Source organism: Hemibagrus wyckioides, linkage group LG06, assembly GCF_019097595.1.
Source record: "Hemibagrus wyckioides isolate EC202008001 linkage group LG06, SWU_Hwy_1.0, whole genome shotgun sequence".
In the NCBI taxonomy this organism is placed as follows: Eukaryota; Metazoa; Chordata; class Actinopteri; order Siluriformes; family Bagridae; genus Hemibagrus; species Hemibagrus wyckioides.
Window position 1 is genome coordinate 43527523 of NC_080715.1, and position 19093 is coordinate 43546615.

The 19093-nt window shown below is 44.0% G+C and overlaps 2 protein-coding genes across 2 annotated transcripts in view; one reads left to right on the forward strand and one right to left on the reverse strand.

Annotated features, from left to right (window-relative positions):
* LOC131354384 (tripartite motif-containing protein 16-like) overlaps positions 1-410 on the reverse strand; it is a 20008-nt gene extending 19598 nt beyond the window's left edge. Inside the window, exon 1 of the mRNA XM_058391952.1 lies at positions 1-410. This exon is cut by the window's left edge and continues 202 nt beyond it. Within this exon, the coding sequence (XP_058247935.1) occupies positions 1-389 (389 nt within the window). The 5' untranslated portion in view covers positions 390-410.
* Positions 411-12925: 12515 nt separating this feature from the next.
* On the forward strand, positions 12926-14662 carry LOC131353882 (uncharacterized protein F54H12.2-like). Its single transcript, XM_058390951.1, has 3 exons — positions 12926-13003; positions 13388-13615; positions 13730-14662. The coding sequence occupies exons 1-3, from the start codon at positions 12926-12928 to the stop codon at positions 14660-14662; spliced, it is 1239 nt and encodes a 412-aa protein (XP_058246934.1).
* The last annotated feature ends 4431 nt before the right edge of the window (positions 14663-19093 follow it).

The window sequence follows — 19093 nt, forward strand, 5'->3', positions numbered from 1 at the left end:
GGTTTCAGATGAGTTTCACAAAAGGAGGCCACACAGATCAGACAGGACTTGATGGCTTTGTGTTTTCTCCCGGTGCAGAAATCACACTCCACATCTCCAGGTCCAGTGTAACAGTGAGCAGGAGAAGCAGCTTGGACTTCAGTCTTCTTCAGTTTCTCCACCACTTCAGCCAGCATGTTGTTTCTGCGTAGAACAGGCCTTGGAGTGAAAGTGTCTCTGCACTGAGGACAGCTGTAGACGCCCTTCTGATCCTCCTGATCCCAGAAGCCATTAATACACACCTTACAGAAACTGTGACCACAGGGGATAGTCACCGGATCCTTCAGGAGATCCAGACACACTGGACAGATGAACTGATTCTGATCTACTGAAATACTGGCCTCAGCCATTTTCCTTAACTCACACACGGAGAGAGATCAGATGTGTTTTCTCTGAAACTTCCTGGTTCTGTGTGTGTGAGAGAGAGAGAGAGAGAGAGAGAGAGACACCGAGAGAGAGATCAGTTTTGTTTTCTCTGAAACTTCCTGGTTCTGTGTGTGTGTGTGTGTGAGAGAGAGAGAGAGAGAGACACCGAGAGAGAGATCAGTTTTGTTTTCTCTGAAACTTCCTGGTTCTGTGTGTGTGTGTGTGTGTGTGAGAGAGAGAGAGAGAGAGAGAGAGAGAGGGAGGAGGAGGAGGAGCACAAACACAGAGAAGTTATGAACACTCCTCTGTTAACCATTTCATCTCCCTTCAGTACATAAATATAACCATGTAGCTGCTCCTCCAGCAAAACCCTCAGCCTGATAAATTCAAGTTATCACAATTTAACACTTTATTCCATGTGATTTCTTTAAATTATTTTTTAAAATGTTCTGAAAACTCAATGCTTGTACCCAGGGGCGTCGGTCCGAGCCCCGAATGATTTTAATCTAGCCCCGAATGTTTTATCCCGAATTTTGCCACCGGAGTTTAGAGGAATAAAGTAAATGTTGATCGGTTTATTTGAGCACTGTTGCCATTTACTTTACGAGATTTTGACTGACATCTCTCCGCACACACACACACGCACACACACACACACGCACGCACGCACGCACGCACGCACACACACACAGTGACGTTTTGCGCCGGATAGCCGAGGGAAAAAAAGAGCTCAAAGACAAGAATAGCGTTCAGCACAAAACCTTTATGATCGGCCTGTTACAGCGTCTCAAAAATATAATACAAAACATAAAGTAAAAGTAAAAAAAATGGTAAAAGAATAGAGCGTTTCCGGGGCGGGACGGGAGGGGCTCCTACCCCGTCCTCTCCTCTTCACACCCACACCTCCGCAGCGCACACACTGGGGGATGGGCAGCAACTCTTAAAGGGCAACATACATACATAATGTGGTATACAACATAGTAGTGGCCGTTACAGATTCCCCCCTAAAGAGAAAAGGCTGTCCCCAGCCGTACACAACATAAGGACAACATCTGTAAGTTCATCTCCATACATGGAAACACTGAATTACAAAACCCCAGTCTGTCATACACACAAGGGTATATACTAACAAACGTCAGTGAAAAACCACACATTACTTTGCATGCTGATGAAACAAAAGAAATACAAAATTAAAAAAATTCTTTTACCTTACAAGGATGTAAAACAAATATTTTCTGCCAACACACATATGAACATTAGTAACAACGTTATCAAAAATAGCAGAAATGTACGATGAAACATAGGTAAGTACAGGGGTTGAAACTGAAACGCCTGGTTTTAGACCACAATAATTCATTAGTATGGTGTAGGGCCTCCCTTTGCGGCCAATACAGCATCAGTTCGTCTTGGGAATGACAGATACAAGTCCTGCACAGTGGCCAGAGGGATTTTGAGCCATTCTTCTTGCAGAATAGTGGCCAGGTCACGACGTGATGCTGGTGGAGGAAAATGTTTCCTGACTCACTCCTCCAAAATACCCCAAAGTGGCTCAATAATATTTAGATCTGGTGACTGTGGAGGCCATGGGAGATGTTCAACTTCACTTTCATGTTCATCAAACCACTCTGTCACCAGTCTTGCTGTGTGTATTGGTGCATTATCATCCTGATACACGGCACCGCCTTCAGGATACAATGTTTGAACCATTGGGTGCACATGGTCCTCCAGAATGGTTCGGTAGTCCTTGGCAGTGACGCGCCCATCTAGCACAAGTATTGGGCCTAGGGAATGCCATGATATTGCAGCCCAAACCATCACTGATCCACCCCCATGCTTCACTCTGGGCATGCAACAGTCTGGGTGTTACGCTTCTTTGGGGCTTCTCCACACCGTAACTCTCCCGGATGTGGGAAAGACAGTGAAGGTGGACTCATCAGAGAATAATACATGTTTCACATTGTCCACAGCCCAAGATTTTCGCTGCTGGCACCATTGAAATCGACGATTGGCATTGGCACGAGTGACCAAAGGTTTGGCTATAGCAGCCCGGCCATGTACATTGACTCTGTGGAGCTCCCGACGGACAGTTTTGGTGGAAACAGGAGAGTTGAGGTGCACATTTAATTCTGCAGTGAGTTGGGCAGCTGTGGTTTTATGTTTTTTGGATACAATCTGGGTTAGCACCCGGACATCCCTTTCAGACAGCTTCCTCTTGCGTCCACAGTTACTCCTGTTGGATGTGGTTCGTCCTTCTTGGTGGTATGCTGACATTACCCTGGATACCGTGGCTCTTGATACATCACAAAGACTTGCTGTCAGTCACGGATGCGCCAGCGAGACGTGCACCAACAATTTGTCCTCTTTTGAACTCTGATATGTCTCCCATAATGTTGTGTGCATTGCAATATTTTAAGCAAAACTGTGCTATTACTCTGCTAATTAAACGTTCACACTCTGCTCTTACTGGTGGAATGTGCAATCAATAAAGATTGGCCACCAGGCTGGTCAAATTTAGCCATGAAACCTCCAACACTAAATTGGCCAGTGTTTCAGTGTCATTGTCCAACCCCTGTATATACACTCACAACACCATAGACTCTTGTCACAATAACCTCTACCGCTTAAAGTCAGGTCTGTCGGTATGGTAGTCATTAGTCCAGTTCTTTTGTGACCAACCCTTGGTAACTCTTGGAGCCTGTCTAGATCTGAGGTCATAGCGATGATTTTGTCTAGTGTTATCAAAGTCATGGTCATGAAGATCATGTGTAGAAGTGTCAAAGTCAACAACAGGGGCAAAATTACTTCTGTCATCTGCGGACACATTCTAAACAATGTCAGTCAAAGAATCACAATCAACATTTGATACATCAGGTAAACAAGAGTTTACACTTTGAGATGGAAACACACTGTCATCAAGTTCTTCATCAAGTATGTCAGAGTCATGTAAAAGCCCATCTGGCCCATGTACCCTACTCTCAGGTCTGCAATGGAAAGGTTGCATGTTTACAACATGAAAAACACCTGCATCTTCCCCCGTATCCAGTTTTCTGAGTCTGTAGTTCATGTCAGACAAGACTTGAACAACACAGTAAGGACCAGAAAAAAGTGGTGCCAACTTAGCTGTGAAATTCGCTAAAGCATCAGACTTTGGGTGTGTTTTTACTCTGACAAGATCACCAATTGAATAATAAACACAACATCTTTTCTTATCATAGTATTTCTTTCTCTTTGCGTGATTAACTTCCAAGATCGCTTTCGCATGTTCATGAGCTTCCCGTAATGAAGACTGCAACTGTTCCAGGTAAGGAATGTCAATTCCAAGCTCTTCATCTCCATTCGGTTGAGTTACCAACTCTAAAGGAGTGCTCAACTCACGTCCGTTCAACAACATCGATGGTGATTGTCCCGTATTCTCATGAGGAGCAGTACGTAAGGCAAAACAAATCTGGGGAATGAATCTGTCCCACAAGGTGTGTTTGTCGTCAATATACACTCTGATTGACGTTTTCAGTGTTCTGTTCACCCGTTCCGTTGCATTCGTCTGCGGGTGATACACAGTAGTCAGGGGTGTTCAGTTCCAAGGAGGGTAAGTAGTTTTTCAAACAGGTCACTCACAAAAGGGGAAGTTTGTGCCCCGTGATGAGAGAACACTTCACTCAGCAGTCTACTCACTGCTACTTGTGCTGTTGCTTCTCACACTGCCACAATCTCTACCCATTTCGAAAAATAGTCTACAAAGACCAAGATGTAAGCATTTCCATTGGAAGTATGAGGTAAAGGTCCAACAAAGTCAACTCCAACATACTCCCAAGGCTTTTGAGGACGGATTGGGACCATAAGACCAGCTGGCTTACACTGACTCAGCTTAGTCAATTGGCAGACTTTACAAGAAGACACATACGTTTCCACTTCTGACGACATTTTAGGCCAGAAAAATCAGTGTTTCAAACGTGCCAAGGTCTTTGTCATTCCAAGATGACCAGCGGTTGGATGATCATGGAAGTATTGCAGTACAGTGTTTTTAAGAGATGCAGGAACATACAGCTTTAAATGTTTCAGAGGATGGATACTACATGCAGATGTAGGATCATTAAAATACAGTAGTCCATCATGAATTGAAAATTGAGAACATTCTTCTGCCTTTTCACTTGACCGGGGTCCCGTTTCCATCATTTGTAGATCACCAGTGATTGGGTCATCAAGCTGCAGTTGTTTCACTTGAGATCGGTCAGAAAGAGGTAAGTTTGTCAATGAGCAAAGTTCAAGTCCACCGATTATAGCATACCCAGGTAGTATGTGCACTGGAGACTCATCACTCTGCAGAGGATTCCTTGACAGTGCATCAGGTACCTTGTTACACGTACCAGGCTTATGGACAAAGTCAAAGTCTTGAAGACAAAGCGACCATCAAGCAAGTCTACCAGTAGGATTTGGACGTGACATCAGCCATTTCAATCCACTGTGGTCAGTAAAAATTGTGACGTGTAGACCTTCAACATACAGCTGGAAGTGTTCAAGTGCCCAAATGACTGCAAGACACTCTTTTTCAGGAGTGGAATAGGGTTTTTCAGATTTATGTAGGGCTCTACTTGCAAATGCTGCCGCAACTTCTCTTCTTCTTCTAATCTTTCTGCATTAATGCGGCCCCAAGCCCAACGTCACATGAGTCAGCATGAAGAAAGAAAGGTAAGGTGAAGTCAGGAAAACTCAATACAGGCGCTGTTGTCAATTTTTGCTTCAGAAGCTCAAATGACTTTTAACATGCACCGTCCCAGATGAAAGGGTTATCTTTTTTTGTGAGTGTGAACAAAGGCTCAGCATGATATGCATAATCTTGTATGAATCTTCTGTAATAGCCCGAAAGGCCTAAAAATTGTCTCACTTGTCTCACATTTACAGGAGTTTCAAAGTTCAGGACAGCGTTGACTTTTCCTTGATCAAAAAGAATACCATCTGGACAAACTCTGTATCCCAAGAATTTCAATTCTTTACGGCAAAACTGGCACTTGGCTAGCTTAATAGTCAAGCCTGCAGATCTTAACCGAAGAAAAACATGTTTTAGATCCTTGAGGTGCTGTTCGAAGGTGGGTGAAGCCATAACAATGTCATCAAGATAAACAGAACAAGATTTGTAGATGAGGCCAGACAAAACACTGTTCATTAGCCTTTGGAACGTCACAAGGGCGTTACATAATCCAAAAGGAAGAACACAGAATTCGAAAAGAACACAATGTGACACAAAAGCAGTTTTAGGTTTAGAGCTTTCAGCCATTGAAACTTGCCAATATCCCCGAGAAAGATCAATCGTTGTCAGGAATTTCCCTCTAGAAAGAAAATCCAGGGACTCATCAACTCTCGGTAATGGATACGAGTCTTTAACAGTAAGTTGATTTAATCCACGGTAGTCAACACAAAAACATGGTTCGCCACATGGTTTTTGAACAATGACGACAGGGGCAGCCCACGGTCCCACTGCAAGTTCAATGATTCCTTCACTTAACATTTTCACTATTTGTTCTTCAATCAACTGCTTTTTAGCAGGAGAAGTTCTGTAAGGAGGTAAGTGAACTGGTTTTTCATTACCAGTATCAATGTGATGTTCAACTAATGAAGTACGTCCTAAGCGCCCATCAAAAAGATCAGAAAAGTTTTCAAGCACTTCTGTCATTTGTTCTCTTTCTGTAGAACTTAAGCAAGCTTCATCCATTTTTTGAGAAAGCAGAAAGGAACAGACTACTTCCTGAATCATTTATGCCAATGCCCTCCATTTCATCAGCAGTCAAGGGATTGTTCCCAACAACAACTGTTCTTGAAGGAATGTGAATAGTCAAAGTCAAAGTCAAATTTATTTTTAAAGCACATTTAACACAACTTAGTTGACCAAAGTGCTGTACAATTCTAAAATAGCTGCAGACATAGAAACAGACAATAAAAACAGACAATAATAATAAAATAATATAATAAAAAAAAAAAAATAAAAAAAAAAGCGTGTATAACCTTTTTAAGATCTTTTCTTGTTAAACACGGCTTGATCTTGGACAAGAGCCTAAGCTGAAAAAAATCTAGCTTTGACAAGAGAGTTAATTTGCTTATCCAGTTTAAAATCACTGATCAATAAAACACCCAGGTTTCTAGCAGTTGGTTTTACATAAAGTTTAAGGGAACATGTCTCAGGGAAAGGGTCGACACAGGCTCCACTAGGTCCAAATACCAGCACTTCAGTTTTAGTCTCATTAAGACTCAGAAAATTTACTGCCATCCATGTTTTGACATCCTCCAGACATTCCAAAAGTAGTGTTAAAGTGTTTGTATCCCTCAGTTTCAGAGGAAGATAGATTTGAATATTGTCTGCAGAACAGTGAAAGGACATTCTATGCTTCCTAATAATGGATCCCAATGGCAGTAGGTAAAGTAAAAATAATAAAGGCCCAAGAATAGACCCTTGTGGGACCCCGCATGTGAGGATTGCTGATGAGGATACAGTGTTACCAAGACCAACAGAAAAACTTCTGTCCGTCAGGTAAGATCTGAACCAGTCCAGGGCAGAACCAGAAATCCCCACACTGTGTTGCAGACGATATATGAGAATGGAATGATCCACAGTGTCAAATGCAGCTGTGAGATCTAAAAGCAGAAGAAAAAATTCCCTGAGTCAGTAGTTATTAAGAGATCATTAAAAACTTTTAAGAGAGTGGATTCAATGCTGTGGAGAGCTTTAAAACCAGACTGGAACACCTCAAGAATGCCATGTGCATCTAAGTAAGACTGGAGCTGTACAGAGACAATTTTCTCCAGTACTTTTGAAAGAAATGGTAACTTAGATATTGGTCTGAAGTTAGACAGAATCGAGGGATCCAGGTTAGGTTTTTTAATTAATGGTTGCACCACAGCATGCTTAAGGGTCTCAGGCACAACACCAGTGGTCAGACTGACATTTAAAATTTCCTGAACCACTGGTCCAATGGCATGAAAGATCTCTTTAAAAAATCGAGGAGGGATAACATAGGTAGGACAGGATAAACATTTCATATGGCCTATAATCTTCTCTAAAAAAGAAAGTGAAACAGGCTCAAACTGGTTAAAAGCAGCAGAGCATGTAGCACTAATGGATGGATCACAAGATGAAGGTGATATAAATGCTCTAATATTTTTAATCCTGTCCACAAAAAAATGTAAAAATAATTCACACCTTTCAGGGGACTCAACAGGACATGTAGGCTGTGAAGGATTGAGAACAGCATTAATAGTGCTAAAAAGAACATGAGGTCTGGTACAGTTGTTTAAAATAATGGCTGAGAGATATTTTGTCTTCTCAGCTTTTACAGTTCTCTGATAAACACTTAGGCTGTTCTTCACAATTTGAAAAGATACATGTAACTTGTCTTTCTTCCACTTGCGCTCAGCTCTCCTACATTCACGCCTGGCAGCACGAGTGGTGTTATTTATCCAGGGTGCAGGTTTAGGATTAGAGCGCAAGGTTCTGAAAGGTGCGACAATATCCAAGATATTACGGCAGGTTACGTTAAATAAAGATGTTAACCCCTCAACATTAAAACAATTAGAAGTATCTAAAAATAACTCAGGAGTATTATTAAAAGCAGCACAGAATTGTACAGCAGTAGAAGAATTAAAAGAACGACAGCACCGTGCAGGTACACACTGTTTAACAGTTTGACAGGGCAGCGGGATCTCAAACACAACAGGCATATGATCAGAAAACAGCGCATCACATATCTCCATATTAACAACTGGAAGCCCACAGGATAAAACAAGATCTAATGTGTGTCCCTGCTCTTGTGTAGGACCTGACACAAACTGAACAAAGTTAAAAGAATCAATAAGATTTAAAGAGTCACTAACTAGAGGTCTGTTAGGACAACAGATGTGAATATTAAAATCTCCAACAATAAAAACCTTATCATATTTAGACATAATCCCAGCCAATAAGTCTGAAAAATCGCTGATAAAGTTCTTATTATATTTAGGTGGTCTGTATATCACGGTGCGTAATACCGGAGAAGAGTGCTTCAGTTCGAACATGTTCAGTTCAAAACTGGAATAGAAATCCACTGCCAACTGCTTACAGTTAAAACTTGTCCTGTACACAGTCGCTACTCCTCCTCCACGTCCAGAAATTCTCGGCGAATTAAAATACACACAGCCCTGAGGTACAACTTCAGTAATTGAACTCCCAAGTCTCCGTTATACATAAAAAGTCCAATTTGCGAAATGTGAAGAAGTCATTCAGAATGAAAGTCTTATTCGCTATTGACCTGACGTTTACCAGGGCAATTTTGGCCAGGTCCTGTCCATCAGCCTCACAGGATGCCCGACCCAGAGGCCGAAGGTTGCGGTGATTCACCCTGCCTCGCCTAAGACAAGGTGAGCAAAAGCGCGATATCCAGGTGTCCTCATCCACACCGACAACAGGTACCAACCAGTTGTAAACAGGCTCCAAGGAACGCCCGGAGACAAAATGGTCATCTAGTCCACTTTCAGCCAGAGAGGACTCTTCCCAGGCCATAATGCCAGACAGGTTTTTACTCTCGCCTGCACGCCCCCATGTTTACCCTACGACGTCTCCTTCGAGGCAGTGGAATCAGAGCACATCGGAGGTGAGCAGGTATTCCTGATAGCAATGGGGAGGAAAAAGGACTCCGTTGATCCAGGTCGTGATTTACAAAAGTCTCAGTGGTAACACGAATATGAAAAAGCGTTTGACGATCATAAACCAGCAGTGAGGTAGACTCCTCAATAATACAAACCAGAAAAAACACAAACAGAGCAAATAGCGACAGACGGCAGGCCACACACACTGGCGCCATCTTGGGTTAAATCGACTGACTGAAGCACGCTGCATGAAATTCATACCAAGGACCAAGATAGATGGCAGATGTGTAACAACAGCAAAAAAAACAGCTTGAGTTCTTTGCCATACACGAAGCACAGTTCAAATATGCAAAATCACTAAAAATAGATCCAAAAATCCACATAAGCAACAAATGTTCACTGCAAAAGCAATTCGACAGCTTTGCAAAAATATCCAAGAGCAATAAAATGAGCCGTTAACGTTAGTCCATGGGTGAAAAATATAAAAATCAGGCAATAAACTCTTCACAAGGCATCAAAGTCTTCAATCGAATCCAAAATGAGCAACCCAAAGCACAAAACCAGGTAATAATCACAATTAAAGATTTCGACAGAGCACAAAGCACAAAACAGAGTTATAATACTGATTTCAACACCACAGCAAACATGTCCAGACATATGGAAGAGCACATTAGCAACCTAATCTTACCGTCCCCCACACCACACGGCATCGAATGAAACTTCCAGAAAACTTCGAATAAAGTCCATGAGAGGACAAAAATTGGAGAGTTTCGCTGAAATAAACCAAAAATCAGTCGTCGGTCATCAAATAGAACATTTTGACAAGATCCGAGTCCAGAATTACATGTTCGGGCTCCAATTGTAACACTTTGCGCCAGATAGCCGAGGAAAAAAAAGAGCCACACCACATGACTAAAATACACTCCTATACACACTCACACACACCACGTGATTAAAATACACACCTATTCACACTCACACACACCACCTGACTAAAATACACAACTATACACATACACACACCACGTGACTAAAATACACACCTATACACACTCACACACACCACCTGACTAAAATACACAACTATACACACTCACACACACCACCTGACTAAAATACACAACTATACACATACACACACCACGTGACTAAAATACACACCTATACACATACACACACCACATGACTAAAATACACTCCTATACACACTCACACACCACATGACTAAAATACACAACTATACACACTCACACACACCACATGACTAAAATACACAACTATACACATACACACACCACGTGACTAAAATACACACCTATACACACTCACACACACCACATGACTAAAATACACAACTATACACATACACACACCACATGACTAAAATACACACCTATACACACTCGCACACCATGTGACTAAAATACACACCTACACACACTCACACACACCACCTGACTAAAATACACTCCTATACACACTCACACACCACCTGACTAAAATACACAAAAAGAACTAAAAAGAATTAAAAAAACTACACGTCGCGATATGCAGTACTCTGGATCATTCGATCCTGGTTCAAATTTTGTTTATGATAAAACATGAATAACGTGTGTGTGTATTAAAAAATAAAAGTTGAATAAATAGTCTCCCCTCTCTCTGTGTGTATTAAAAAATAAAAGTTGAATAAAGAGTCTCCCCTCTCTCTGTGTGTATTAAAAAATAAAAGTTGAATAAAGAGTCTCCCCTTTCTCCGTTTCTTCCTTATTCCACCCTAGGGTGTTTTTTTCGTTAGGGGTAAAATTAATCTAATTATTGAATTTAATAATTCATTCTTATTTCTAGTTAATTAGTTATTTTTATTATTAATTTTCATTGCCCCTTACAATGTATGTTGTAAAAGGAGATATACCAAAAAAATTGAATCGAATCTCACCCCTCCCCCGCTTGTGTATAAAAAGAATTTGAATAAAAGAATCTCAATCCACGCCTCATTTCGGGTTCGGCCATGGCCGAGAAACGTTCGATGAAAGAAGCATATTATGATCCGGCTAACCCCGGCAGCTTCGGCGGGGTAGAAAGACTACGAAGGGCCGTGCGAGACGAAAAAGGGAAGCGGCCGTCTGTGGAAAGGGTAAAAGATTTTTTATCAGAACAGGATGCTTATACTCTACACAAACCGGCCAGAATACATTTTACTAGAAATAGAGTTTTTGCCCCGCGTCCCTTGAACCAATTTCAAGCTGACCTGTGTGATATGCAGGCTTTATCGAGTTATAATGACGGGTACAATTATTTATTAACGGTTATAGACGTATTTTCCAAGAAAGCATACGTCAGAGCTCTCAAAAGAAAAACATTCTTGGAGGTGGTAAAGGCTCTAGAATCCTTTTTCTCCGAATGTCAGACCCCTGTAAAGTTACAGACCGACGTGGGAAAAGAATTTTTTAACAAGGCTTTCGAGGATTCGATGATACATCGACGTGCTGCAGGACTTGGTGAAAAGCTACAATAAAGCTCATCACAGCAGCATTAAAATGGCGCCGGAGCAGGTGACCCAGGAGAACGTCGAGATTGTGTTTAGGAGCCTGTACGGTAAGCCGCCGCTCCGGAAGGCTAGATTAAAGATGGGTTTCGAGATTGGGGATCTCGTCAGGATATCAAAATTAAGAGGGGTGTTTGATAAAAAATACGAACAGAGTTTTACGGACGAGATTTTTTCGGTGTGCGAGCGCCTCCCTCGCGACCCTCTGGTGTACAGACTGAAAGATTACGATGGGGAACCCGTCCAAGGCACCTTCTACGAGGCCGAGATGCAAAAAGTAAAAATGAGCCGCGACAAAGTCTACCACATGGAGGAGATTCTGAAGAGACGTATGGTCGGGGGTGAAAAGAGGGTCTTTGTACGGTGGAAAAATTGGCCCGAGAAATGCAACAGCTGGATCAGAGAAAGCGATTTAAAAAAAATATAAAAAACGGGCCTCGCCCGCGAGGGTTCATCATTTCGCAGTCATGTACGGGCTGAAGCAAGGAGATTTTTACATCACCCTGCCGTCCAACGCCAGCCTCGATGTTTTTAAAGATAACAAAATCTCCAGTTACCGCATGGACCTAGCCCAGCATATCGATCTGGAAGGTGAATGGGAGGTCGCCATGACAGAGATTACCTTTCCTCATACGTGGTATACAGTTCCTGAAAAACAAGCCTATTATGAATATAAGTTTAAAGCCGAAATGCCGGGGGCGAAGAGCAAGGTGTGTCGTCACAAATTCCCGACGGGGTTTTTCGCTAACCTGGGACAGTTCAAAACGGAGATGGATGCGTCCTTTAGAAAAATCAACTCTGATATTTACCTGTCATACAACAATTACCTGAGGAAATTCGATTTTCAAGCGGGCGGTCAGACTCATGTGTGATTTTACCCACCGCTCGCTTACATTATGGGCCTGAAACCCGGAGAATGGTTCAAATTTGACAGGAAGCTGGCCGATCATCCCTCCGATCTACGAGCGGGATTTTATCACATGTTCTGTTACTGCGACGCCGTTCGCCCTCAACCGACAGGCGACGCTTACACCCCTTTGATGAGGGTGGTCGACGTGCGTGGAACATACGGGGACGTAGTCACGACACGTTTCGACCTGCCGTATTATTTACCGGCGAGTAAACGTCACATCAAGAACATAAAAGTTGAGATAAAAACGGATCAGAACCGAGAGGTAGAATTCACCTTCGGGAAGGTCATCGTGACGCTTCACTTTAGGCCGAAAACATATGGTGTATAAATATATGTATATAAACTCATCCTTTAACGCGATCTTCATTCAATCTCCTGCTGGACAGGACAAAGCTACGACGGCCGAGAACGGAATAAAAATAAAATAAAATAAAATGGCTCGGGTACTAGCGATGGAGGACCCTCACAGATTCGTCTGTTACTACGAGAATCAGGCCGGAGGCGATTTAGGAGGATTTTACGGGGATCCCGTAATGTATGGCTGAGGCATCGGCTCAATATTCTCAAAACTGTTTTGTTTCGTATCTCCTCTGATGAAAAAAGGTTTCGAAATAGCTAAACCTCATCTTAAAACGGCGGCCGCCCGTATTGCCACAGACGCATTCGGTACAGTCATGGGGGAAAAAAAAAACAAAAGGGGTCGGGGGGCATCGTGGTTTTGTCACGAAGGGTAAGGAAACGACCCCCGGGGGAACGTCTCTCGTCGAGTTCTAATAAACGCTCAGCCGGTAAGAAGAAGAAGACAACAGTCGCCAGAAGCATTCGCGCGAAGAGGAAACCCTCCCGGAGCTCCGATATATTTTAACCGACGAAATCATAAACAAGTGGCTCTCTTGCACCGCAAATCCCCCAAGTGCACGCTGCGCGAGCTGGATCTATTTTCAGCGCCTATGACTCAGCTTTCGATCAAAGATAAAATTTACAACGAAATCTCCCCCGTGTCGGCCATCACCAACACGGGACCCATCAAGTTTTTCATCCCCGGAGACGGGGAAAAGTATTTGGATCTGAACGACACCCTGCTGCATCTCCGTGTGAAAATCACCAACGCCGATGGGACGGACCTGGCTGACGGCGCAGCCGTAGGGCTTATCAATTACCCTCTGAATACAATATTCAGTCAATGCGACGTCATTCTAAGGGATCGTTTAATATCACAATCGAGCACAACGCATCCCTATTGAGCGGTGATCGAGACTCTGCTCAACTTTTCACGCGATACGCTCGAAAGCCAATTCACGGCGGGTCTATTCTACAAAGACACTTCTGGATCGGTCGATTCTATAACGGTCGTTAATGGCCCGAACAAAGGATTAAACAGGAGAGCCGATTTCACGAGCAATTCGAGAGAAGTACACCTGCTCGGGCCTCTTCACACCGACATATTTTTCTGCGAGAGGCTTTTATTGAACTCGATCGACCTGAGAGTCAAACTGATGTGCGCCAGCAACGCGTTCTGTCTCATGGGAGCGCGTGACTCCGGATTCCGACTGAACGTGCTGGGAGCGTCTCTTTTTGTGAAAAAAACGACCGTAGCCCCCGCCGTGCGGCTGGGGCACGCCGCGGGCCTGATGAAAGCCAACGCTCTCTACCCCCTCTTGCGCGTCATCGTGAAAACATACTCTGTACCGGCAAACTCTAGGATATGTAACCAGGAGAATCTATTTCTCAGAACCACTCCTAAATACGTGGTTTTAGGTATGGTGCATCACGAAGCCTTCACGGGGAGTAGAGACCTATCCCCTTTTAACTTTGTACATAACGACGTGGAATACTTGGCTCTGTGTCAGAACGACCGACAGATCCCCTCCAAGGCTTTCCAGCCGCAATTTAACAACCGACAATCCGTCAGAGAGTTTTACAACACGTTCATGTCTACCGGGAGACATCTTAAAGATTTACCTCTGTGTATTAACCGCGAGGATTTTAATGCCGGCTACGCTCTGTTCCTTTTTAATCTCAACCCCACCGACAACGATGCGTTGTCGGTCGTATCGAACGGTAATTTGAGACTGGAGATGAGATTCAGAGTGCCTCTACCAAACATTACCACTCTTATCGTCTACACTTGTTACGATTCTATTCTAGAAATAGACGCTAAAAGGCAAGTGCTGGTGGATTATTACTAAAACATTAAGAAATCATGGATAATCTTCAGTTAGAGAGTCTTTTACGTCATCTCCCTGGAAAAGTGTTTTGCGGCGTGTGGGCCTCCGACCACTTACCCTCTCTGAGTGCTTCCTTCACACGCCCCGCGTATTTCGTGGTCAACACGCATCCTTCTCACATGCCCGGGGAACACTGGCTGGCTTTAACCCTGGAAAAAGATAGGGAAGCTACCTTTTTCGACTCTTACGGATCATCTCCTGAATTCTGGTACTTCCCCTCGACCATCCTGGAGTTTTTGGAAAAACGCTCTGGAAACATCAAGTATCACACGGGGCAATTGCAACACCGACTGTCTACCGTATGCGGTCAGCACTGCGTCTATTATCTTTACCACCGAGCCAGAGGCTTATCTTTCGAACAAGTATTGTCTCTGTACGACGAGGATGTTGTAAAAAATGATATTATGGTGCGTGATTTTGTGAAAAAATGTGGGGTTAAAAATAAAAGAGGGGGGCAGCGTTGTTGTTCTTTATCGACTTATGAAAACATGTTGTGAAAATGAAAGACCATAAACCTCTTTATTGATGAAATAATTGTCTCCGTCTATTATTATCGTTAATACTCGATCCACCGAGGGGACAGAATGATTCGTTTTCTGCCCCTGAGCTTCTTAGAAGCGCGAGGCTCCGAGGGCATGATCCAAGGCGGGGATGACGACGGATTCTTCTTCTCCGAGGTGCTTTCGCAATGTGTTTTTAACCCCTCCTTCAGGGAGTGGTATTGGTCGCGAGCATGCGGGTTATTCACCGAAGATAAAGGGACGTTCAGTTCCGATAGAGTATTCAAAAATTGCGACCAACCGGTGGGAGGGGGTGATTTTTTTTTCTTATAGGAGAGAGAAAGATGTTTGAATAAATCGATCATATGAGACCCTTTCGCCATCTCACCTTTATAAACAAATTCCCCCTTTGAATTCCAACCCCCACCGCTCTCCTTTAATTTCTCGACGATGTATCCGGCGTTCTTGTGATCTTGTGAATTTTTCTCCACTTTTTGAGTTTTTTATATTGCGAAGGGGTTAAGGGGATGTTACCCTTGAGAAGGTTTAAAGAGATCTCGCACAACTTTCTGATAAAGTTGTGAGAGCAGTGTTCGAGAATGTCTTTACGTTTCCCGGGGCCGGAGTGGTACAGAGCGGCGAGCAAGGGAGCGTTCCTTTTTATACGAGACGACATGCCTTAGGTTTTTGGGACGTACATGGTCGATCTCTGATGAGGAAGCAGCCTGGTCCTCAGCCTGTAGCGATCTGGACACATCAGGGTGAGATCGACGATTAAATGCCCGTGAGGATCTCTCGTAGCATCTTCGAGGCATCTAGCGTCCTCACTCTCTCCTCGCTGCTCGTCCACAATTCGCCGAAACTGATGCCTCTCATCGGACACGTCTCTGCCGGACTGAAACACAACAAGCAGCTGTGGTAAAAGCACCCGTGATATTCCCACGTGTATTTTTCCCCGTCGATCTCGGCGTAACCGTCTACAAAAAAAGGACCGATCTGCTTTTCCCCTATATTTAAAGTGTGCTGTATAAAGATTTTTTCTTTCACCATGACCCATTCTAGCCATTGGATGGACGCGTGCGAGAATCTTTTACACCTCCGTGCGTAACCGTAGGGACAGGGTATGGCCAGCGTCTTAGGGGTCATATAATTCGTGATAAACACTTTCATACAGGCTGACGCTATGGTGACGGGTCCACCCGCGTCTCTCCGAAAAACTGGTCTCTGAATTTGACACAGCCCTGGGAGAGTATGATCACGTCATTTTTACAATAACGCAGAGCTTCCTTCCTAAAGTTAAAAACGCCGCGCGCGGCCTCGGTGTACCATTCATGAAAATCCTGACGTTTGCGCTCTGACATTCACTCTACAGCATAATCTGAGGGGGGAGGGAACGGTCCTACGTACTCGAGACGCTCCGCCGAGCTGAATTTATGAGGAAAATACCCCTTGCTCTGATCGGCAAAACCTAGGACGCATGGGTAGGAAAGACAGAGAGTCTATAAATTTCAGCTCATAATGAGGGTCCTCAAAACTGAGGACTTTACTCCCCGTCATGAGAATATGCCGCGGCGATAACCCTTCTTTCAGCATACCGCTCAAAACCAGATAGGCGTCGAACCCTTTGGCATTGTGAGCGATAAAAACGTTACGTCTGTAGCATTCGTTTCTGAAATGCATAAGAAAATGTTTAACGCAGTCCCGACCATAAAACCACCTCTCTTCACCTTTCAACGTTTTTGCATACACCAGAAAAGGAACGTGCACGCCTTTCTCATCGGCGAACGTTTCAAAGTCATAAAAAATCAAATAGGGACGGTCGCCCCTCACGGGGAGAGGACAGATGTAACACCTGTGATCGATTCCCAACTCCCTTGATAACCTCTCCCCGCAGATTTTACATTCCGCCTTAGCGCAACGATGACCGATTCCTACACGAGCGTCTGATCCCGCGTTGTAACACCTGCCGCATCTGGCGCATTTTTTAACGAGCTCGCAGAGACTGACCATCCTCCCCGTTACAACGTTCCTCTTACCTTCTTTGTGACGAGCATAACACACTGGGGAACGACACTTTCTAAGACAATCGGTGCATTCTACAGGATCGTGCTCTTGCCTGGGGCACTCCCCGTCGTTGCATATATGACAGTAACCTCGACAACAATGCGTGTAGGAACAATCAAAACCCTTGTAACAATAATTACAGATGAAACGCATGCCTATAAATGCTTTGAGGCTTTTTATCCCATAATAATGGTTATCCTGTAAAAATAAAAACAAAGTTCGGGAGCGGTCGGGGAAATCCGTTTCGAAATGCGAGAGGATGTTAGATTTTCTGTAAAACACTACGATTTTACGTTTTAACAACTCTTTGAATTTCCGCACGTCACCGAAGCCGACGGGCGTCCGATCGTCCAAACCGATGGCACGTTACCACTCTCTAGCTCGTCTCTCGCACTGCCAGTCTGTGAATCCCTCGTTACACACGTGAGCTAGACCGATGGCGAAGCAGAGCTGATCTCTGCGCTCCTCTGTAACGTACAGATGTCATCTTTTCTTACGTACGATCTCGCCGTCTAAAGTTTTCTCCAGCTTACGTTTCCCACCGCCTTTAGGGTTCCGCACCACCTGAACTATCAGCTCCTCTCGTTCGCTCGCCGCAACACCCATGTTCGACTGTACTAAACGATCGAGCATATCTTCAAAAACGGGTAGAATGTTACCGCCCGTCTCATCGACAACTACCGACGCATGAACTCTTACATTTTCCCCCTCTACGCTCATCTGCACCACGTACCCCCATTCTGCTATGGTTCTCGCATCCTCGACCGATTCTCGAATGAGGCTGATCACGTTTTGATAAAACGTAGCGATATCCGGCACGTCTCCTATCGGCGGGATCGATAACACGCGTCTCATTTTTACGGCGTTAAAATTCTCGTGAGTCGTGACACTGATTTCTCTTTCATTGGTTCTACGTCGCTCCTCGTCTTCGCCCATACCGCATCCTCCACCTCCCACTTGCATCTCTCTTTCATCCTCTTCCCCACCCTCTCCAACCCCTCCTCCTACACGCATCTCTATTTCGTCCTCTCCAGACCCTCCTCCCACCCGCATCTCTCTTTCAGCCTCTTCCTGACCCTCTCCAGCCACTCCTCCTCCCACCTGCACCTCTCTTTCAGCCTCTTCCCCACCCTCTCCTTCTCTCAATTCTCTCCCATGGCCCGCCGCCCCTCCTTCTTCCTCTCTCTCCCCTGCTTCCGTGTTTATAGAACGAATAGCGGCCTCGATTTCCATAAATGGATTATCGGATCTATTTAAACTGAGGATGGCATTTTCTATCGCCTGTAGAGGATCTTGCCGAAACACGGCAGTATTATCGTATACCTCCTGCCGCGTGTCTATGCGAAAGGAGGGCAGGATAAGCCTTAGCCCTTCCACGCTTAACCTTAATTCTGCTAGGACCCTCTCTAATGTCTCACCCATTTTTTTATTTTTTAATGATATATGTATTTATTTTATATGTTTTTTGTATGCTTTTTTACTTTGAACGAGGGGCTAAATAAAATGTCACAACTCAGGGGTTAAATGATTTTTTATTTTTTCATGCACAATTTTATTATATATAATTACCCCCATCTATAACCTTGCAATCACAACGTCAAAAATATATACCGAGCCGAACATTCAAAACATTTCACTCAAAACATTTCACTCAAAACCTTTTCATACGCGTTAGAAAACGTGGCACTGTAGTCACGAATAAGATCGTGAATCAAATCGCTCATTATTTCGGCGAGACGCAATAATCCTCCGTCACGACGCTGGTGGAGAGGCTGCGGAATTCTCGAACCGTTCGGGTCTCACTTCCCTGTTAGAGACGTCGCCTGAA